General features: G+C 47.2%; 1 protein-coding gene across 1 annotated transcript in view; it reads left to right on the forward strand.

The window, feature by feature from the left end:
• Window positions 1–23392, forward strand: part of LOC146204752 (phosrestin-2-like) — a 356983-nt gene that overhangs the window by 263955 nt on the left and 69636 nt on the right. Inside the window, exon 3 of the mRNA XM_084589457.1 lies at window positions 17000–17240. Within this exon, the coding sequence (XP_084445583.1) occupies window positions 17000–17240 (241 nt within the window). The remainder of the gene's footprint in view (window positions 1–16999; window positions 17241–23392) is intronic.

Raw genomic sequence — 23392 nt, forward strand, 5'->3', positions numbered from 1 at the left:
AACGTCGCTGGAGCGAAGCACAGGCCCAATGGCAACACCTTGAACTCGAAAAGGCCGTCCGGTGTGATGAATGCGGTCTTCTCACGATCTCTTTCGTCGACCTCAATTTGACAATATCCGCTGTTCAGGTAAATCGATGAGAAGTACCTTGCATTACAGAGCCGGTCGAGAGTGTCGTCGATGCGAGGTAGAGGGTAAACATCTTTCTTCGTTATGCTGTTTAGGCGGCGGTAATCGACGCAGAAGCGAAGTGTCCCGTCTTTCTTCTTCACCAGAACAACTGGTGCCGCCCAGGGGCTCTTCGATGGCTGGATCACGTCATCACGAAGCATTTCTTTAACTTTATCACGTATCGCCTTGCGTTCTCGGGGCGATACACGGCAGGGGCTTTGACGTAGCGGTCGAGCGTATTCTTCTGGGATAATGCGGTGCTTTGCTAACAGAGTTTGCCGTACCTTCGACGCTGAAGAAAAACACTCGCTGTAGCATTCAAGCAGAGTTCGAATCCGGTCTTTTCTCTCTTGGGATAAAGCTGCGTTGATGTCTAACGTAGGCTGCTTTGCTCGGTTGGGTGCAGTCTTCAGTTTGGCTGGAGAGGGCGAAGATATCTCGGTTGTCCGCTAGCTCGTCTAGGAAAGCAATCGTCATTCCCTTGTTCAGGTGCTTGAAGTTTGGTCGCATCGTATTGGATGTTGACGTCGAGCGTAGCAGCGGTGACACTTTGAAGTCTTAGCTTGTCGAGGGCGTTTTCACAAGTAATGTCGGCGTCATAGTGGCGTCGTTGTTACTCGTCGTCGGCGGCGGAGGATATTCGTTAGTTCGCCGTATAGCAACCTCACCTCCAAAGGTTGCTACATTTAGTTTTCCGTACGGGGGCTTGGGAACCTTCCTCGCACACTGTCATCGTAGCTGCGGCCTGGCGACGAAAGGCGGGCCCTGTACGGCGATGAGGATCTGAATCGACGGATTAGTGGCGCCAACTTACCGTAGTTCTCGATTTCTTGAGGTCGTTCACCGGGGCGGGGTCGTGGGGTGTCGACTGCAAATCCGCGGAGGCCGATTCGTCGGTACTGGCAGTGACGTAGAATGTGACCGGCCTCGCCGCAGTGGAAGCATAATAGCCTGTTGTTCGCAGTCCTCCATGCGTCGCACTTCCTGGCGCTTGGGGGTCGTGGTAGGCTTGGCGGGCGGGGGTCAAGGGGCGGCTTTCAGGAACATGACGGTAGCAGCGAGGGCTTGGGAAGTCACGTCTGGGCACAGGACGACGTAGTGCAGCAGCGTAATTCATCACTGTCGTTTCTTGCGCTGGAGCCGTCGGAGCTGTGGCTTGAGGAACATCCAGGGCCTGCTGGACTTCTTAACGGACGACGTCCGCGAGCGTCGCCACCTGGGATTGTTGGAATGATGGCAGCAGCCGGCGAAGTTCCTCTCGGAAGGTCCCGAAAGCTTTCTCCACTGGTAAATGCACTGCTGTAGGGGCTTGCGCTGACCGGTTGCTGTGGTCGATCATAGTGGCGAATCCGGATGTCCATCGTCTTCTCGATTGTTGACGCTTCACTTTCAAATTCGTCCACAGTTTTCGGCGAAATCCGGACAATTCACCCTGAAAAATGAGACTCTTTAACGCCTCGCATTAAAAATTTAACTCTCTCACCTTCGGTCATGTTAGGGTCCGCGCGGAAACAAAAACAGGGGAGGTGGATGTTGGTGAGAAAGGGCTCAAGAAAAGGCCCAAGTGCGCTTCTGGGTGCATGTTGTTACGAGAAAACAGCTTCAAAAACCACCCTCCCGTTGAATACATGTATGTGGCGAGAGGATCATTTTCGCAGGAAAGCCTGCTCACCCAGCATGAAAAGCTCAGTATTTAAAAGTTCCACAGCAACACTGTCAGTCGTTTAAAGATGGGGTACATTTGTCGATGCGGTCGCCTGTAGTAGGCGGCTGCATTTCGGTTTTACCATAGTATGAAGTCAATTGACTTCACAACTAGTCGCTCAAAAGCTCCGCGTGGTCTTCTTGTGCGCGAGACTGGGATAGAAAATGCCCGAGTCGCTAGCCGGCGAAATGTGCGCGCCACTACGCAGTCGTTTAATGCATGCTGCTGTGTTTCTATGTGACCGCAATTGACACACTTGTTGTCTGGCACAATCCCAAACCGGAGAAGCCGTTCTTTCGTCGGCTAGACTCCCCACTCGACTCCCCAGCGGAAATCCTTTAGGGTATCGGGTAGGTCGGGGCAGTGAGCGTCCTTCCATTTAGGGTCGCGCATTGTGCTTGGTGCAGTACCCGGTGGCAGCCCTGCAAGACACAATGTCTCACACAATCGCGAGGTGGCCATTTCAGTAAAGTCCTCACCAGCAAACGCTTCCTCTAGGTGTGTGCACATGCGCGCAGCCGCTGCGTAGTATGGCAAAGGTGTGGCTGCTGATGGCGCACTGTTTCCTAGGGCGCGGGGCACCAAGGAACGGCGATGGCTCCCAAGCCAGTACAGGAGCAAAGGCCTTCCTACGTAATCTGCCTCGCCTACAAGACTCTTCACCCATTTAGCGCATTATTGCCCTGCAGAACGTTACCAAGCATGGCATGCTCCACCCACCGCAGTCGCGCGCAAGGCGAAGCTGGGCTCGCCAGACCAGTTCAGTTTTGCCCTCCCAAAACCAGCCAAACAACAAAGTGTGTAGTTCGCGCACTACAGAAGAAGGAGGCAACGCGACGCGTGCAACAAACCATAGCTTACTGCACAATACTTTTTTTTACAAATTATGCCCTCTCTCTCTTAAGGGCAAGGGGGAAGCGGCGACGGCAGCCACTTGCTTCTGTATTGCTGTGACAATCTTCTGCCACGTGCATGGAGAGATTCCGCTCGCACAAAATGTGACTCCTAAGACTGTGACATGCTCGGAGCGCGTTAGCATGTCCGGAAGAGTGTCAGCAGAACGCCCCAGACATAGCACCTGATTTTTACTTTCATTCAACTTTCCGCCAGAGAGAGAGGCGTACTCAGCGTACAGTCGAGAAAAGCTCCCCAGGCTGTCTGAGTCACGCAAGAGCAACGTTAAGTCCTCCGCGTATGCCGTAACCTTCACCCTTGAGACGCCAGGCAGGGCCAGGCCACGCACCGGAGCCGAACCCTCCACACGTCGCAACAGAGGGTCTATAGCGAGCACAAAGAGCACCGGCGATAGCGGGCAACCCTGCCTAACGCCGCGGGTTACAGCAAAGGGCGGTGTAGCAACTCCATTCAAAAGTACATCAGAAGTCATGTTGCTGTACAGCAGTTGAATGAGTTCAGTGAAGGCTTCCGGGAAATTGTAACAGCGTAGGATCCCATTTAGCTACGAGGGTTCTAGACGATCGAACGCCTTTTCCTGATCCAGGCTAACTACAATACCGCTAGCTTCACGTGAATGAGTAAACTCAATGATGTCCCGAACTAGTGTTAATGATGTGAAAATACTACGTCCGGGGACCTAGCAAGACTGCTGGGGGCTAATTAGCTGAGAAAGAAGAGGGTTAATGCGCTTAACAAGGATAGCTGTCAGTATTTTGTAATCTGTATTTGGCAAAGTAATGGGGCGCCAGCTGGATGGATGTCGCCCGTCCCTGTCCGGTTTAGGGAGCAACACGATCCGACCCTTTTGGAATGAACGCGGAACGAAGTACCGAGAAAGTGCGTCGTTTAGAGTCTTGATTAGCATAGGGTGTATTTCTGGCCAGAAAGTGCGGTAAAATTCAATAGGTATGCCATCAGTGCCTGGAGATGTACCCGTGTTCATGCCCTGCAGAACGGATAGCACCTCGCCTGTAGTGGTGGAGGATGGGAGGATGGAGCCAAACTGGTTGACACGCGTGTTGTATTCCTGGTTTGTAGTGTGTTGCTCGGAAGTGAACAGATCAGAAAAGTAATTCCAAAACATCCACTCAATGTCACGTCGTTGAGTGCTCTCTTGGCCATTCTCTACGTATACGCTAGCAACGTATGTCGGCAACTTTCCGGTCGCGTTCACGTCCCATGCTGGGCGCAATACTTCAGGATCGGAGATGGGTCGCTTTTGAGCTGCCATGCGTTCTGCGGTGCGTGTATGTAGGCACAGCAGACGCGAGTACCGATCACGCTGGAACTGCAAGTAGGCCTGGGCTTCTGGAGTCCTAGAGCCGCCTAACTTAACCATGCGGATTCGCCTTAAACAGTCTTTGAGAACAACCGCTCCGCGTTCGCGTTTGCGGTGACCCACCCTAACGCACGCGTCACGCCATTCCTCCTTGAGCGTGTCCCAGTCACGCGATCCTAGTCCAGGTTTTGCCAGCGACGCCGTGATCGCGTCTCTAACCTCATGTGCTCCAGATCTCGCAGAACTGACACATCAAGACGCTTCGTTCTCCCGGTCGACCGCGTAGGTAAAGCGCCACAGAAACTGGGCGGTGGTCTGAAACTTAACCGGCATCTGCTGGAATGTGTAGTACGCGACGTTGGACCATCATCATCATCAGCAGCAGCCTGACTATACCCACTGCAGGGCGAAGGCCTCTCCCATATTTCTCCACTTGACCCGGTTCTGTGCTAGCCGCATCCACTTGACCCCTGCGAACTTCTTAATCTCATCCGCCCACCTAACTTTCTGCCGCCCCCTGCTACGCTTTCCTTCCCTCGGAATCTAGTTTATTACCCTAAACGACCATCGGTTATCCTCTCTTCGCACTACATGTCCTGCCCATGTCCATTTCTTCTTCCTAATTTTCACTAGAATGTCGGTAACTTGAGTTATTTCTCTGACCCACTCTGCACGCTTCCTATCTCTTAATGTTACCCCTACCATTTTTCGTTCCATAGTCCTCTGGGTTGTCCTCAACTGAAGTAGAACTCTCTTGGTTAGTCTCCACGTTTCAGCGCCATAGGTGAGTACAGGTAAGATGCAACTGTTATATACTTTCCTCTTTAGCGATACCGGTAAGCTGCTAGACATAATCTGCGAGTGCTTGCCAAATGCGCTCCATCCCTATCTTATTCTTATTTTCTTTTCATGGTCCGGATATGCGGTTACTACCTGTCCTAAGTAGAGATATTCGCCTACTACTTCCAGTACTTCGCTACCTAATGTAAACTTCTGATCCTTCCCGAGGCTGTTGAACATTACCTTGGTCTTCTGCATATTGATTTTCAAGCCTACCTTTCTACTTTTCCTGTCTAGGTCATCAATCATTATTTGTAGTTCATCTCCCGAGTTGCTTAGCAAGGCAATGTCATCAGCAAATCGCATGTTACTGAGGTATTCTCCATCTACCCTTATCCCTAACTACTCCCACCAAGTCTCTGAATACTTCCTCTAAGCAAGCTGTGAATAGTACTGGGGAGATTGTGTCTCCTTGCCTAACACCTTTCTTTATGGGAATTTTGTTACTTTATGCAGAACTATGGTTGCTGTGCAGCCACTGTATATATATTCCAGCACTTTCACGTACGGCTCGTCTACCCCCTGATTTCGCAATGCTTGCATCACCGCCGCCGGCGGCGGCGGCGACATTGGACCACTGCAGTCAAAAGCTCACCAGGAACATAGACCCGATCAAGTCTGCTGCAACTTAGCCTGCCTTTCCGAGTAAAGCCAAAAGAATCTCCATGTAAATGACACCACGCGTCATGCAAGTCAAACTGTGATAGAATGCGCTGCAACTCTACAGCGTGCGTCACTCTCCGTCGTACTTCTCTTAGTGAGCGTATGTCTCTGTCCAGGTCCAGAACACAATTAAAATCTCCGATAAGCAAGAATGAGGGACTCTCCAAAAGAAAAGGTGAAGGAGAAGCGTAGAAGTCGTTCGATTGTGAATGGTCCACAGGCGCGTACAGGTTAATGACACGAATCTTCCGCTGGCCGTAGAAAAAATCCAACGCGATGACTCTGCTCTCTGTATCGAAGACACAATGACTACCATGCAGCAGACTGCGCCTGAAAATGACCACCCCCACACCACGACATTGGGAGTAACTGAATGAAAAGAAACTTCTAACAGAAAATCGGTCATTAAACCTATGCACTTCACGTTGGTTACGCAAATTACACTCCTGTAGGAAAAGTAAGTCAATCTTCTGGGATCGTGCAAAGTGAACAACCTCACGCTGTTTGTCCGGGTTCCGAAAACCTTGAACGTTCAGCGTGATTATGTTAAGGAACATGAATTTAAGAAGGATGAGCGTAGCCATCTTGCCCACCAGAAATTTAAAAGTACATCTCGTCGGAGAAATCACCCTCAGCAGTGACCCGCTCGGGCGAGTTTACACGAGCTATTTTTTTTTTTTTTTTTGGAGTCCGAAATGTCCTAGACGCATCAATATCACTTGCTGATGAAGGGTACGGCCGCTGGCGTTGGCTGCAAGTAGGCTGGCTGTCCGTGAACACTGAGGAGGATGGACTGTCCGTCTCGGGAGACCCTGTGCCGTAGGACGCGCTGCTTGGCGAGTTTGGACAAGAGTCTTCGCTATCCACCTGATCCGCCCTCTTTCCCGGAGTCGGTATGCTCGCAGGACTCGTTGACCCGTTTTCCGCAGCTGCAGATTCAGCCGGCGAAGCAACCATGAAATCTGAAGAGCGTGAAACGTTATCAGTTATTTCACCCTGTATCGGATCGTTGCCGGTGCTAATTGCGATGCTTTCATCGGTGCGTGCCTCGCCCATTCGCGCCGGCAAAACTTGCAAGGACTTTTCTTGTCGCTGCTCTTTTGCTTCGGCTTGTGATGCGCGCTCGGAGGCTGACGCCGCCGCCAGCTTTTCCGGGGGTGAATCTTTCGCCGGTTCGTTGATTTCAGGAACCACTGGTGGGTTGTAGCATGTAATACTGGGTGTTTCGGCTCTCTGTAGTGCCCGGGTGGCGTCAGCTAGGTAAACGCTGCTGGGCTCATTTATAAGGGTGCGTTCGTCCCGAACCGCTCGTAGTTCTTGTACCGCCGCTAAATATGTCCTGCGCTGGGTGTAGTCGACGGTAGCATGTCGCCCACCGCATCGTTGGCATGGCGCTGTGCAGCCCTCAGTCATGTGTCCGAAGACGGCGCAGCACTCACATCTCGGTGTCTTGCAAGCCGCCGCCATGTGGCCCACCAAATTGCACTTCGCGCAAACCCGCTTCATACCACGGTACTCGAGCATAACTTTGTGGCCTTGGATAGTCATGAAGTTCAGTACCGGGGTGAGCATTTCTAACCGAACCACCCTTGTGCCCGTGAACTTGCTTGGGTTGTCCTTAAAATGCACATGTTGAACACCACGGGGTTTCCGTATGGCGCCAGAGCTGCAATCAGGACATCGTCGGACACGTAAGGGTGCAGTCGATAGACTGTGACGAAGACAACCGGTGGGCCCACAGGTTCTACCGGCACACGTTGATTCCCGAGGTGTACAGCTCCTGATGCAGAAAACTTCGTGGCGTGTGCTGAGGACCACACGCACACGAGGTACTTGAAGCCGCCGAGGTGCTGCAGATACCGTCAGCACCAGTTACTTTCTCGACGGCGTCAATGACGACGTCGTGACTCGAAGCTCGTTCCGGAGCCACTATGAAGAAACAGTGCGCCTTGGGAGGCGTCGGTGGGGCAGTTTGGGGGACTCGAGTGCCCATCGCTGGCCGCTCCCGGTACCCGGCGGCGAATGGCACGGGCCCAGGACAAGCTGGCTGACGGGCAGGCGGTAGCTCGATAGCGACAGCAGAAAGAACAAACGTGCTCGTCGATCGTCGAACAAAGAATGCCCATTACACTTGTCAGCGCTCAATTTAAGGGCGGCGAGGAAAGATCTTGATAAAGCCTCAAACGGTACTAGCATGACTTGAAACATTGTAGAAACACACTCGAGCGGCTGGAATGTTCGAGATACGTCCCGATTCATCTTTCGCGACAATGAAATTGACAACGCATCGTCTCGCGACAACAAGCATGAACAAACAGGGAATACAGAATCGATAAGATCGCTAGAATGACAATGATAAGGCCGCAAGCCAGCAGCTGTCGATCCAGAACAAATAAAGATTTAAACAGTTCGCGGCAATATATTCATGTTTTTTTTTTTTCTTTTTTTTTTGTTTTTTGAAGGGCTAGCTTTTTTATGATATATACATTTAGGATTAATGCTTTGAGGCTGTGTAACTAATGAATGTACGCAACTTTACGATACGTGGCATAGATATATTCATCATGTCTTTTTTTTTTTTCTTGCGCGCGCGCTGATTTACATTTTCTACTTTTAAACAACGTGATACAACTCGCTGCGGAGGAACAGGGGCCCGGAACGCTAAATGAGAATATCATGCTTTTGTTTTAAAATTTGTTCATCCACGTGCTCATCAGCAAACCTGACACCTCACTTCCGTCTTAGGAGGCATTAGAGGTTCTAAAGCCATCTTCATAGAAAATAAGAAAAAAAAAACTCGGATATCCGGTGTTGCTAGGCCATGTTTTTAACCTGCAGAACCCCAAGTCCCAGATAAGTGCAGAAGTATATTTTAACTTTCTTTATGTTTATGGAAGCGACTTTTCTTTAATGGGCTCCTAGAGTTGCTTGTGAGGACCTTTGAGAAACAAGACCGCTTTTGCTGTTAAAGTTGTCCCGCTGCCGGAAGCTTAGGGCCGCTCAAAGGACTGGAGGGCAGGCAGTAATTGTCAAAATACCACACTCTGATCCTGATCGCGGTGTTTTGACTGCTTGTCCCTTGTTTCTTTGGAGAGACAGCCTCAGGCAGGTTCTGAGGCTGTCCCGCGAAGTGGTTAGTCCTAATTCTCGACACACGTGCACGCTCACGCGTGGTAAGCCCCGAATACTTCTCTTTTTTTTTTCTTTTTCGCATGAGCGAAGAAGGTAAAAAGTAGGCACAGAACGAAATTGGACTGGGAGGCTGGCGGCAGCAAACCAAGCCGCAGCAGCTAAGACCAACGCCCTCAGACTGCGACACAAAGAAAACGTGCGCGAACTTCGATGCGCGCACTTCGACTCGAGTGGCTGCGGCTGCTCCCCTCGCCCCCTGCACGCCAAGGCGGACAACCATTGTTGGCGGCTGCTGCGAGACAAGCGTAATTGAGAGTCGACGCCGAACGAAGACCGAGTAGGAACTAGAGCACGCGCAGAGAAGGCTGGTCCGGGCAGAAAAATAAGCAGTGGAACGAGCAAGGACGTGTTTAGACATCAGGAATGTTTTTGTACCGCGCGTGTTGAGATGGCTCTGATTCTCCTTGATTCCTAGATTTTTTTTTCTCGTTCTCCAGCTCTGATGTCTCTTTTTCACATTTTCTTTGACAAGTAAACACCGGGGCCAGGTTTCCGGATCATATGCGCTACCATGTCTCTTCCTTTCGCTCCTCTGCCTCTCATCCCTGAACTTCGTTTGGGCGTATTCGACATGCCTTATACCCGAAAGAATGTCTTGTCAAAAGCAGGTTAAGCTGTGCGGTGCACTCTGCACGCCAGTTACAAATTAAAATAAGCAGTCTTCTTATTCTTGATTGTTTTTATTTTGGAAATACATACGTAAGTAGTTTAATATCTTTGACAATATATACTGTGTACATCAAGACTAGCTTCGCCCTGATCAAAGCATTCTTTGTTTTTTTTTTTTGTTAAATAATGGCTACCGACGTAATAATCTCGAATAGCCAACGCACGTTCTTCCGCACCCAGAATTCTGAATGCGAAATAAAATAGCGCTATAGTGGCATTTACTATATGCATGTATCCCCCAATACACAACAGTGCGCAAAAGTGTCCAGCCGTTCTCGGCGGGGCGGCACTTTTCAGATTTGTAATAATAAAATATGCGGTAACAGTGGTGTAGTAAAAGTTACGTTATGAATCCAGCAGCAGCAAAAAAAAAAAAAAAAAAAAATGCGCAGAAGCAGTAGTAGCTAAAAAAGTCAAATTTTTCTCAAACATACTCTCAACATTATGTGCCGTAATTTCCAGATTCTGGAAAGCCGTTGATTTTCACGTTCGCGATAAGGGGAAAATAAGGGATAAGGGAAGCATTAAGCCGCTTTCAGACTACGTGCTCATTCGTCGTAAGTATCGTATCTATCGCAGTGCGCATAGCGGCTGGAACTCCAGTTTACGGAGTTTGCGACCACGCATGTTCACACTGGGCCGTTCGGTGAGATGCGTTCTTTACGACCGGCCAATCGCCGCTCTCAACATGGCGCCGGTTAGCGAGTGGCTGATAGCGGATGTCTGGGCTCTTCAAGCTCAAAATGAGATGTGAAAGGAAATACTGGACACACAAATGAAAAACAAAAAAGAACAATGGGTGTATTAGCCATTAACCACTCGATTACAAATACACTTCATCGTTTCGCACACAGTTTTCAAATGTCCGCTCACCATGCTGACGCATCGCTCACTCCTTCGCACATTTCTTCACGCGCCCGCTCTCATTGTCGACGTACTGCGCATTCTTGCTCGGTGTCCCGTGATCGCACTCTCTCGCACCAAAACAGAAGTATGATCCGCCTGCATCCCTGCTTGCGATTTTACCAGTGCCCCGGAGCGATCTTGGAGACGGGCCGGGGCGGTGACTCAAAGGCCGTACTACTGACTCCAAACAATGAGCCGGGGCGCGCGGCAGGCACGGAAACGTCCGCGGAACCTCGTCTCTCTTCAGAAAATGCTGTTTTCTTTTTCTCCTTTACGGTGAGCTTATTTCAAACTTCGACGAGTCCGCGCCAGCTCCGTTTTGCGGCCCGACCGCAACGCCGCCCCGCATCGGCCTTTCGCTGCAGGCCATCTGTTTCCTCACTTGTCAACGGAGCCGATGGGATGCGAAAATGCACGGGGATGAAGCGGGCATCCCCTGCCTCCATAACCTCACTTTTCTAAACTAGAGGAAACATTTGCTGGCATGGTTTTGCACTTCTCTATGTGCTATTTCAGCTACTCGTAGTAGAGAGCCGGTATCTGCCGAACTTTTTTTATGAGAGGCTGATAATTCCACAACGAAGATTCCGCACTGCACATGATCAAGCTGCGGACAGACACAATCACCGACACAACACCAATAACACCGGCGAGCCGAGACACTGCAGCACAGTAGGAGCGTTGGATGATGTCGCCTACTAGTGGTTTGCGCGCGAAATCTGGGAGGACCGGAAGCCCCGTGACCGGAAAGGGAAAACCGAAACGGCTGTGCGCATTGGTCGCGCGTAACAGACGCATCTGTGCTAGTCGTAAAAGTCGCGAGTCCTCCGACATTTACGCCCACGCTCGGTGCGGACGTTGCGCATCTTACGCTCAATGCGACAGCAGTCTGAACAGACACATTACGTTTTTTGCGCTTACGCTTACGATCCTTACGAACGATACGTGCATTGCGCACGTAGTCTGAACGCGGCTTTACCTGCCGTTCATATCTACTTCCACATTTTTCCTCGTTCGCTCGCTTGACGGCGCATGTACATCCAATAGACGTTAACTATAGTCCTCTAGAATCTCTAGAACGCTGTAGTGTAACAAAACAACTGCAGAACCAACAGTGGCTGCAAATGGAGGTCGAATTTTGCGCGCCTTCTATCCCTTCCATGCTCACGAGTATTACGGCTACTATCCAGGTAAGCACAAACCATACTGCGAATGGTTCGCTAGTTTAAAATTTCGCTGCGAAGCGCGTTTAAGAGGTCGCCCGAAGTCACTCACCGGAAGTTTTTACTGCGAAGCAATACTACTTTAGCTGCCACCTCATCCCGTCAAAAGGCGCGGCGGTGGCAGCCACGCTTGACCTTTAACGTGACCTGGCTATGTGACGTCATACCATCTGTATAACAGTGGGGGCTCATTCGCGCCGACGCCTTGCGCGGTGGCAGTTACGGCCTGACTCCGTTCCTCTCACTAGTGGCGCTGCGCGCTGCGTGACGTCATACCATCTGTGTAAGAGCCGGGGGCTCACCGTCGCCTTGCGCGGTGGCAGTTACGGCCTGACTCCGCTCCTCTGCCGCCTACAGTCAAAGCGCTTAGGCAGGCTGCAAAGTGGAAGCAAAAGCGAGCCACAGAGACAGACGAAGAGCGAGAAGAACGGCTTTCCAAGCGACGAGCGCAAGCAGCAGCTAGGCGGAAAAGGCGGTCAATGTCTTCGGTAGCAGAATCGACGACAGAAGCAGGAGAGGAAGGTACGAATTTGTCCGATAGTTTGGAACGCGCATCTACTAGCAGCACTACCAGTTCGGAGCGATGGAACGCTAGCAGACGACAACGACGTGCCCAAGAAACACCGGAAGAGCGACAACAGTGACTAGAGAAGGAACGTATGTATCGAGAGAAGAACAATGAACAGCGAAAAAAAGCCATTTCTTTACGGAGCACCGGAGTGTATATACAGGTTTGAATAAAAGATGAAACGAGAAACATGTGTGCATTGTCATTCTGTCTGTGTGTGTTTAGCTATGTAAAACCATAGCTAAACATAGTACAGTCAAGCGTCACCATAGCCATAACAGCAAACATAACCAGAGCATCACCATGGTGAATATAGCACAGCCAAGCATCACCACAAGCGGTACAATAGAAGTACCACGTATTGCTTCGCAATCACCAGGCTTAACCAAGCTAAGCCACAGCCAATTTTTTTTTTTTCTCGCGCTATCCGCCACCCGTCTGCGAAAGCGGCCACTAGAGCAAGCGTGCAAGAGAAATGATAGGCAGTAATTTTCGTTAGCGAGATCGATTTATTAAACAATTTACCGGCATTTTAATGCGCATGCAGTTCTATGCCCCCGGCGGGCACCGGCACATTGTGGGTACTACCGGTGGGTCGACCACTGTGTTGTGCGCGGCCAACGAAATATGTGTCAAGTAGGGGGTTCAGAAAAGGACGGCGATCGAGGTCTCATGACCATTTTTTTGTTTACAATATATTTTATATGTGATGAATAAATGCATCGACATAAAGGAATGAACATTAAATATACAGGATACACTGCAGCTTTCCCAAAAAAACACATGGATCATAAGCGGTGAAAAACATTGGCTTAACCATTCCGTAAAGTTACAATTTTGGAGCCCTGCCGCATGCACAATATTTTTTTTTTTTCGCACAGCAGTGTTTCCTCACTCAGTTTATACAACTTATTAGAAAAAACTTTGATAGTTTTCTTACTGCTGCAATGTTTTGGGACGAAATGGCAAACTTCGCTTAAGAAGCTATGCACTGCAAAAAAAAAAAAAAAATCAATGTTCAGTCCTATTTTTTGGCAAGATGCATTTATGCCTTGCCCCTGAATCTTTTTCTCAGTAATATGAGATTTATTTTCTTAATTTTAAGCAAAATTTACATTTTTAAATCAGCAAATTTCTTCAACAGCGCTTCAAAATATACGAAAACGGAAACATAAAAAAGGACAAATTTTATTTGTATATTTAAAATCATCTTTCACTTTTATGTGAACCTAACCGGCCAGTTTTCAAAACTTCGTAAAGTCACAAAGCTTGCTGAATCACATTCATTAAAATGAGTAAAAATTAATACCAAATGGAGATATTTTTCTATTATTCTTCGAAAGTCCTTGGGCTACGCCTCCGAGAGTGAGAAACCTTCATAAATCTAATTTAATACCAAATGTATGGAGTTATATTCTACCTAGCGCAATTTTCAAAACTGTCTCCGTTATTCCAAATCCTTTTCTAGCTGGCTAAAGCTAATCGAAACAGCTTAGATAAAAATTAATTGCTATTTCGCGCAATTCCTCAAGAAGTGAATAATGACGGTATAATCTTTTCTGCACGCCTTCATTTTGTCATCGTGAGATACATTTTAACGGAATAAACTTGTTAAAAAATATATAATTTATCTGGTAATAAAAATATATAAAGATGTTTTTGAGGCTAGATTTTCGAATGTGGATTTGTTGCCATGAGGTTGTATGGTTATACTGGGAAGTGTGTACAGAGAAATTATATTGCATCCTGAAAGAAACATTTTAATAAGGATGAATATAAGGCTTGAGAAAATGAACAACTTTGAAGCTACTCTGTGTCCAGACTACAATTCATTAACATCTCAGCAAGACGCAGAAGGTAGTCGTTTATGTCGGTATGTGAGCAGCTTATTGGCCAGAGCGGATCCACAGCTACATCACTATATGTTCAACTCTGAATCAGCGCTGGAGACACTGCTGGAGGCATTTCCTTTCTTTTATCAAACATGCTGCTACATACGGACCTTCCCTTGACTACAGGCAATTTGTTTTCCGTTTTCCACTCTTCTTTCCTATTTTCGTGGAAGTGTGCAACAAGCTCATTCTGCGGGCAGTGCAGAATGCTACCATTCCTCAGTCATTGTGTCAAGTGCGCTGCGAAGCCGCTGGCAACCTGTATAGCCTTACATGCAGATTTTCACAAGTTGTGCCGCATTGCGTGACGTCTTACGAGCCCACCAATACCGTCGCGAGCATTTTTGACACCCCATTAGCTGAAATCACCATTCCATCTCTTGAGATTAAATGTGCTGTAGCTCACGTATTTCATTATCATTCCGAAGTGAATGGGAGTACCATCATTCACAGAAGTTATATTGGTATAAATGTGAACTTTCTCCTCAAACTACTCTTTGAAGAGGACCAAGAGATGAAGGGAAGGCCCGAGGCTGCTTTTCTAAAGAAATATAACATTTTATTTTTTAATTTCTTTTAACTAGCTGCGTACTGCCGAGACTGCGTTTGTTTCGGCCGCACGTTAGATGCACGTTTGTGATATAAGAAACTTGAAAAACTGAAGGAAAAAAAAAAAACTTTTTTCGGCTGCTTCCTCCCCGATGAAACAAAAAAAAAAGACAAAATTTCCAATTTCACCTTTCAGCCCGGTGTCACCTTACTGCGCACTAAAACAATTGGTGTAAGTTCTCTGTTTCAGCGTGTGCTAAGCATCCGAAAAAGTATAAATGGTGACAACGTCTTTGTGACAAAGATCCGCCGACGTCAGTTGCAAGTTGGTTACTCCGAATCCTCCCTTTCTTTGTATGGGCGTGTGGAGGGAGCTTGTCGAGAGGATGCGCACAAATTTGTTTTCCGTGCACTCGAACCTCAACTTCGGAAAATGATAGTGAGAAAGCATTTCCCTAATGAGCAGTGACAAGTCGGATCCTTGCAAAGCTTCGCACCAACTGTACTGCATATGCACTATGTCACCATCGTTTCCTGAAGTCTTTGCAGTATCCTAATTGTGGTGGGACAATATAAATCATTTCTTACTTCTGAGTGACGACATACGTGTGCTAAACAAAACTGTACTATCTCGTTACTTTCAAAATTGAGTATTTAAAGAAAAAAAATCTTCGTAAAAGACATTTACTTTTACGAAGTTGCATATTTTTTTATTAGAAAGAAGTGTTGTGGAACCCCTTCCTCTAACTTGGCCTTGCACTACATGGAGTGCCGCCATAACCCTCCTAATTATAACGCAGAACCATGTAGTCCGCAGTTTAAAGATACCAGGATTCTGTACAAGCACCGTGATAAACTAACCAGGGAAACCAGCTAGGCATTTCACAATCACAAAAACCACGACACATGCGTTAGCACCTCTTTTGTTCTCGTTCATGACTGTGAACTGCGGTATCTTGATTGTTAAGTTCAAAGTTATCAGGAATCGGTGCTGTTAGCTCTGCTCATGCGTGCTCTTGGTTGTGAATGGAGTATATATTTGTGTTCTTTTCAATAAAATCTTCAGTGGCTAGTGAGCGCTGGTCCCGTATTCTTTCTTCTCTCTTGTCTCCGTTGTTGCGCTGTTTTTTTTTTTTTTTAATTATGTACCAACTCGCTCAACTCGCTGTTTTACTGAAGTGTACAACAATTCAGTGTCCACGCTGCAGGGCTCCAAAGTTGCACCTTTAGAAAATGACCAAGAAGACGTTTTGCATTCCTTGGGATATGCATTTTTATTTTTATTTTTAGAAACTCACGATTGGGTGTTTTGCGAAACTACGGCTCATTCCTTTGTGTCGATGCATATGCCCATAACATTTGTTGAAAGAAAAAAAAATAGTCCAGAGGCGCCGATTACCTTTATTATGCCATTATATCTATAGTAGGATGCAACTTAAGTCTGCAGTAACCGCCACGCACAATTCCTCCATGACCGAAAATAGTACACTGTTAAAGCTCTACTGTTTACCTAAATAAAAAGCTAAGTATAGGGCAAGATTACAAGCTCAGGAAGTTTGTTGCCCCTCGTTTTTCTGGCGTAGTCAAATTTCGCAATCGGATTTCGTTTACATTTCAGCTCACGGATGCACAAGTGGCATACCATATTCAGCAACTGCTGTATTTTTTTTATTTGTATCCTACGGTATATAAACTGGTTGCCCGTTTATTTTTCATTTCAAACTAGAATAACGAGAATAATAGGACTCACGTTTTGGATCATGCTCACGGGTTGTGTCGTTTTCTCTGGTGCGTACAGTTTCCATTCGGCAAAGGGTTTAATTCCACACCCAAATTGAGATATTATTCGTGGGCCCCAGGTGAGCCACGTATTGTGTGCTACCTGGGCGGCCTTGCTTTAAATCCCACTTGCATAAATTGCACAGACGTATCTCTCGCAGTTTTTCAAATACCTGCTTTTAAACAGTTTTAAATCACCCTATATATTTTTTGATCCAGGGTAGAATGAGATAAAGATGATGGCTACACAATATGAAAGAGCACTGAACAAGACATGAGGGAAAGCCTCAGTCCGCAAGCTGAGCCAACGTTTTGACAAGTAGACTCGTCTTCTCTGGGCGACAAGTCCACTTGTCGAAACGTTGGCTCGTCTTGAGAACAGAGGCTCCCCCTCAGTCCTTTTTCAGTGCTCTTTCATCCGGTACATTTTTTGTACTTGTGAGCAAATCATGCAATGGTTTCCTGGACTCAGTTAAGCTACACAGACAGTTTTTTGGCAGGAAAGCCTCCAGCTCATTTTGAAAAAACAACTTTTCGACTATCGACTAACTTCCGCGCATCAACCGGTCGGGCTTAAAAGCTGAGTGCGCACGTTTTCTCCCGCAGGGTGTACAAGAAGCAGAGCCCCAACAGCCGGCTGACGCTGTACCTGAGTACGCGAGAGTTCGTGCACGCGTCCAGCCAGAACAGTGTGAGCGCCATTGATGGCGTGGTGCTGGTGGACCCGACCTACCTCAAGGATCGACGCGTCTATGCCATGGTGCTGCTCACCTTCCGCTACGGACGCGAGGACGAGGAGGTCATGGGCCTCAAGTTCTTCACCGAAGCCATCCTCGACTTCAAGCAGGTATGTACGCCCTGTCGGAAAAACTACAGAGAAAGGTTTGTCGTCACAACATTATTTCCGTGCGGGTTTCGACAGCGACCCTCTTGCGCCCAACAGAAATTTCTTTAGTAACATCAGAATTTTGTGTTGTTACATCAGAAGCGTACAACAGAATTACAGAACGACAAAAAAGCACTACAGAACTACAGAAAAGTGTAACATTAAGACAGAACTACGAAATATTTTCTCGTATTTGGACATGATTTTATTGTTATTTTTTACTGGGCGTCGGCAAACCCATATGCACGGTGCGTATACTGGGACACGAAAACAGTGTAATCGGCACGTGTGGAAAAGGAGGCGAAGTAGCTCGTCGTCTTCTGCTTCCAAAGTCTATTATAAGTGCAGAGTTGGAGCGTCTTAAACAAACCGGGAAATCTCAAAGTCACGCAGGCGAACTGTAAAGCTCACATAGCGTGAGACTGGCCAGCACCAACGCCGATCCAATGAGAGTAGCATTAACTAGTTCCATAAAAGCTTACAAGACGATAGGTTCAGTTTGTGTCGTTTTGGAGAAACGCCGAAGCGATAGATGTGTGTCGTGTTGCAGGGGACGACATGAAAGGTAGTTATCCGGTTTGCTTATATGGTTTAACGTCCCAAAGCGACTCAGGCTATGAGAGATGTCTTAGCTGTGGGACCAGGAAATTTTGACCACCTGGGGTCCTTTAACGCGCATTGACATCGCACATCACACGGGCACCTCGCCTGTGACCGCCTCATAGAAAAGCGGCCGCCTCGGCCGGGATGCGACCCCGTGTCCTACGGTTCAGCAATCCATGAAACACAGTTTTCAGCTACCACTAAGCTGATTATATTGCAGCAACTTTTCTATCGCAGAATCAAATGATCAATTGATTTATTTAGGTTATCGTTTTTATGACTACTAGCCTTGATTATACAAGTGACACTGCATAGAAATATGATAACGTGAGGTCCTTGCTCGGGCATCAGTTAATCTCTTCTGTATTCGACGTCAGTTCCTGGTGATAGAAGCAACTTCCTTGTAGTAGGAGAAGGCAAAACTGCATACAAATGAGTAACTCGACACATCTCTTCCCTGTTGTCTTACCTTTATTTGTAAAGCTTTCCATTTGGCCCCATTCATAAGAAGCGAAGTATTATTCACTCATCTATTTTTCTCCCTTATTATCGCAGCCCCAAAGCTTCAACAAATGCTATATTCGTAGGACTTTATACTGTTTCCGCTCTGATTTTGTTCAATCCAAAAATAATCTTGAATATAGGATTACTCGTTCCACCGCATGAAGTTTTGCGCACCTTTCGCCGTTATTTGGGGATTTGTCAGCAGATCGAATCTACCCATTAGATGAAGGAATGTGCAGAGTAAATGGGATCATAGGAGTGCGCTCACTGGGATTTGTTTGGTAGCTGTTACAAAAATGGCTGTGTTTATCTCATCGCGAAAAATAGTTTCGGCGCAACCCTAGATCACAAAATTGTAGACTGTTTAAGCAAGAAGCGCACTTGTATAAAAACAAGCCTTGGCTCAAGAAAGACGATTGTTTCCCTTCTCACGTTTCTCGTGCCGCTTTCTGGTAGCAAGAAAACTCCTTATGCGCATTATTTTCTCTCTTTAAAAAAAAAAGGGGGGGGGGGGGGGGCACAAGATTGCATAAAATGTATACGCATAGTATAATATTTGTTTGCTTTTGTTTTTTCATATTACCGCGTTACCATACGGGATGTCCACGCCACTTCTTTTCGTCTCTTCGTGAAATTCAAAACGAAGCGCAGGGCGCCTCTCGGCTATACGAACAGAAGTGGCCCTTTGCTGTGAGAGACTGGTTTTGTTGAATCGATGAAAAGAGTTCCGCCTTTTCTGGAGTGGAGGCACACCTCGGGCAATAGTTTACCATGCCCGCTTTCTTTAAGCAGCCATGGCGACTGTTACGTTGTTGCCTTCTTTGTGGCGTTGTGCGCACAACGACGTCTAAGAAAAGCATAATAAAACTGTCGATTGCGCAGCTCATACAGTCAGAATTCCCCTGAACATTTCGAGCTTGGTCACGCTTAGACTGGATCTAGTCGTTGCCGGACTCATCCACCAAGCCCTCGAGGCGACGTCGTGAACCCCGGCTTCCGCGTGATGCAAGACGGCTGCACGCTCATAACCTGCAGAGAACTGTGTTGTCACGACCCATAAGAACAAGTAGGTGGGCTCAAAATTAGGCGATTCCTCCGACTTCGCCAAAAAGGCACACCAGCTCTTGAAATCGTTTACTGAAGGCAGAAAAGCATGAACAAGCAGGTCAATTTATGAAGCTCTTTAAGAAAAATTAAAATACCTGACGATTACGAACACCGTAATGCAAAATGTGAAGTCAGCTCGCACTTCACAGCTGCTGCCGAAGACAGACGCCCGCGCCTCCGCTCATGCAGTGCTATGTTGCCAATGACGTCATCGGTGTTAGGAGAAAGTACATTACCACGCTCCAGCTATAAAGACGATAAAGACGAAACTTCACTGAAAACGAAGTTTTGATGACGTAAAAAAAAGAGGGACGTGAAAATATGTTAGAACTTTTCAATACCGGATCAAAAAGTGATAAGCTAGCATTGCTGAATAATAAAAAAAGTAATATCGTAGATAAACACTCAGTCGAACCCGAACTGAATGAGAATTATTTGGACATTGGAGGAACTGGATCGGAAACCAATCGAATGTTTGTGGATTGTTCGCTATCTTTGAGAATTCGCATATTCATGCGAATCAGGAAAGCGCTAGCGGTGGCGCTATATATAACAGAAACAAAGATGTGGATGTCGGACGACTCCGCATTAATCTTCACAAAAATAAGCACAACACAAATTTGGTATGTTAACTCTATGACCGTGGTGTCACACAGGCACATGAAAATTACGTAAAACTACTTTCGGAAGAAAACTTCGATACACCGACAGTTTGTTTCGACGCCGACCCCAAAGGCTAGGCTACTCCGCCATTTAACTTATATACAGGGATCACAGTGAGTGATCACGCCTCACTGATTAGAAGTGAGCAGTGGGAAAAATTTTCAAGGGCTAGTATCTCGACGATAAATGCTGCAAATTGACCATCAACATACAGAGAAAGATATACAGAATCGAGTTTCAACTGAAAATGGATGCAACGCAGGTGTCCTCAGCGTCTTTTCAATGGACAAATACAATCGCAAACTTCATTCGCGCTCTCGTCTGGCCTTCGTGGAATCGCCTTAAAGGGCCACTGTCCAGGGAAGGCCCTTTTAAGCAAAGGCGCCCAGTGTTTCGATCAGGTACCGGAGATAGTCTGTGCAAAATGCTAGTCACACGCGCGCCGCAAAGCATCGAAAATACAATTCAAAGCTCTCTCATGCTCTCCTTTGGGAAGCCAGCTTCACCGCTTCCTGCGCTGGCCCGACGGGCCACGATAATGACGTACGTACCGCGAACGACGTTCATTGGTCCGTCTCGCTGACTGACGGGAGAAGGATGGGTGTCTACCGCTCGCTGCGCGCTTTTCCCTCGCCACGGCCAGACTGAATCCAACGGCGCGCGCTGCCTCGGCCGTCTTTTTTTTTTTTTTTTTGCCCGCGCCCGCGGAGTGCCACGCCCCACCTCCCGCCAAACGCGGAGGAGGAAGGGGAATTTGTCTTGCGGAGGCTAGACGACCTCGGGCAGGAGAGTGAAAAACCTTTGCGAGGGAATGGAAGGAGAGAGGCATGACAGAATCGGGTGATTGCGGTGGCTGTAACTGCGTTATTAGTTACTCTTTTCAAAAACATTTTGAGGCCTTGCGTTCTAGGGGCGAAGTCTCACAGTCACCGGGGAAGAAAATATTTTCGACCGGAGGGTGGACAGTGGGCCTTTAAAGGAGACCCCTTACCTCTGCAGTCTTCTGAACATGGTTTCGTCGCCTTGTAACGTGGCGTTTCAGCTGAAGTTGCGGCCTCAATTATGCATCGCATGTACGCAAGTAATGGCGTGAGCATATAAAGTTTGCTCTCATGGTCTGAAATTCTTTTTTGCAAGACTAGAAAGTAATTTGAATTATCTGCAGGCTCCGGAGGTTTCTGTATATAGGTAGGCTCAATTAATTACCATTTTACTGTAGATAACTCAGTAAAAAAAAAAAAATGTTATTTTATGAGAACAGCAAAAATAGTGATTCAGTTTCACGTCCCCATCAGGTGTCACATTTCTTTGTAAATATTTTGGTTAATGTTGCCGAGACACCCTGTAGATGTGTAAGCGCTGATCTTTTTTGCAGTAGGGGCTCAAAACAGGGGTGCACAAATGACTGAGTTATGACACGCTATACAATCACATGAAACGTAAACTAACTGCAGTGTTCTAAAACAAACAGGTATCAATGTCATATCGTATTTATTTCAAAGCTAAAGCTTAAAAGACGCGTTCAAATGAATGAGGAATTTTTTCTGCAATAATTCCTCTGTGCTCAGAGACCCTTAGGAGTCAGGACAAATCCGTTGATTTCAAATGGCGCGAAAAAGAAAGAAAGAAAGAAAGAAAGAAAGAAAGAAAGAAAGAAAGAAAGAAAGAAAGAAAGAAAGAAAGAAAGAAAGAAAGAAAGAAAGAGCACTGATTTTCAATTATTCTTCAGAACGTTGGAAATGGACATTACAACTTCATAGGCTTTCTTTTTTTTCTTAGTTCAGTATTTCCCGAAACGTGGGTTGTTATTTTTATTTCTCGGTTCCTTTATCGCCAACTATTTTTTTTTTTTACGATATTAGTTATATTTGCCTTCTTGTTTTAATTCTTCTAGCATTCATCTTTAGTTCGCTACGACGTCATCTGGTGGTTAGGTTTCTGATCTGCGATATATGTTCCCTAGTGCTATAAATTAGCCCTGCCTAGCTCTCTAGATCAAAATTAGAAGTCTGCGCTAGGTCCTATCGTACATCTGCGACATCCGCATTTTTCTTCGTCCAGTTTAATACTCATTGCAGTTAACTACCGAAGAGATTGAAACACTTATGGCATTATCTGCCTTGGCACGTAAGGAGTGAACTCTATCCCAAATAAAATTACTTCTTGTTTCTTCATTTCTTGCATTATTGGCTCACAAACTAAATATATGTGGCTGCAAAAAGCACAGTTTACAAGTGTTACCTGTTCTGAGAACTCGTATTGAGGTTTAGATATCTGGGTGGGGTTCTCAAACCAGATGCGACGTTCATCACGCTCTATAGATGAGCGCCTTTTGACATGTATTCACGAGCTCAACAACATACGCGTCGAGTTGATTAATCAGGAGAAAGTGCGAGTTTTAAAAAAAGAAAAATGTGACAAGTCCCCAACTCTCTTCTTGGAGGTTATTACGCTCTCAAAGAAAAGTCGAATTAATGTAAGCGCAGCAACTGACTGCGAAATAACGACAACCACGCGACACACTTCATTCCAGCTCTGTCTTGCGCTGCACCTCTGAACGAGTCCCAGAAACCGACGAATCACGGTCGTATCGCGGTCGTGCTCCAACGCGCAGCTCGAACCACTATAGTACAGGTGGAGCCAACGGGTTAGGGATGTCTCGGAGAGATGGCATCTGTGTAATCGCATTCCAAGTCGTACGACTCGCTCATTGACAGTGCTGGCGTGCATCTGTCCTGCGTTCATTTAGTGCACCCGCTGCGTAGGCGATGCTCCGCATTCCTGGGCGTTGCGTCTACGCAGGCGTGCGTCCTCGCAAGGTGGTCTTGGATGCGCGACGAGCGAACAAGTGCGAACACCTGCGGTGCAGCTCTTGACAAATTACCGGTCGCGACGGCCGGCTGGCGTGCCCTCCGTGCGGCGGTATCCATCATACCGCTCTGTGGTAGCTCCCTCATATTGGCCGCGGAAGAAGTGCGGAGAACGGACCTTTAATGGATTTGCCGTGTACGGCACTTTCGTGCAGAAAGTTTTTAGCAGCCCCGCACCGCTGTCTGCAAACGTATACGCGCCACCTCAGTTGTGAATTTACGCGCGCATATGTGCGTGTTTGTATATTACTTTTCGTTTGCGCATGCATGGGTGTTTATGTTTGTGTGCTTTTACGTGTGTAACTTCATGACTGTTTTATATATGTACGCGTGCGTGCGGATTTGACGAGGGAGATGAGAATATGC

The sequence above is a fragment of the Amblyomma maculatum genome, chromosome 1 (assembly GCF_055883805.1).
Source record: "Amblyomma maculatum isolate TAMU_Amacu chromosome 1, ASM5588380v1, whole genome shotgun sequence".
Taxonomy (NCBI): domain Eukaryota; kingdom Metazoa; phylum Arthropoda; class Arachnida; order Ixodida; family Ixodidae; genus Amblyomma; species Amblyomma maculatum.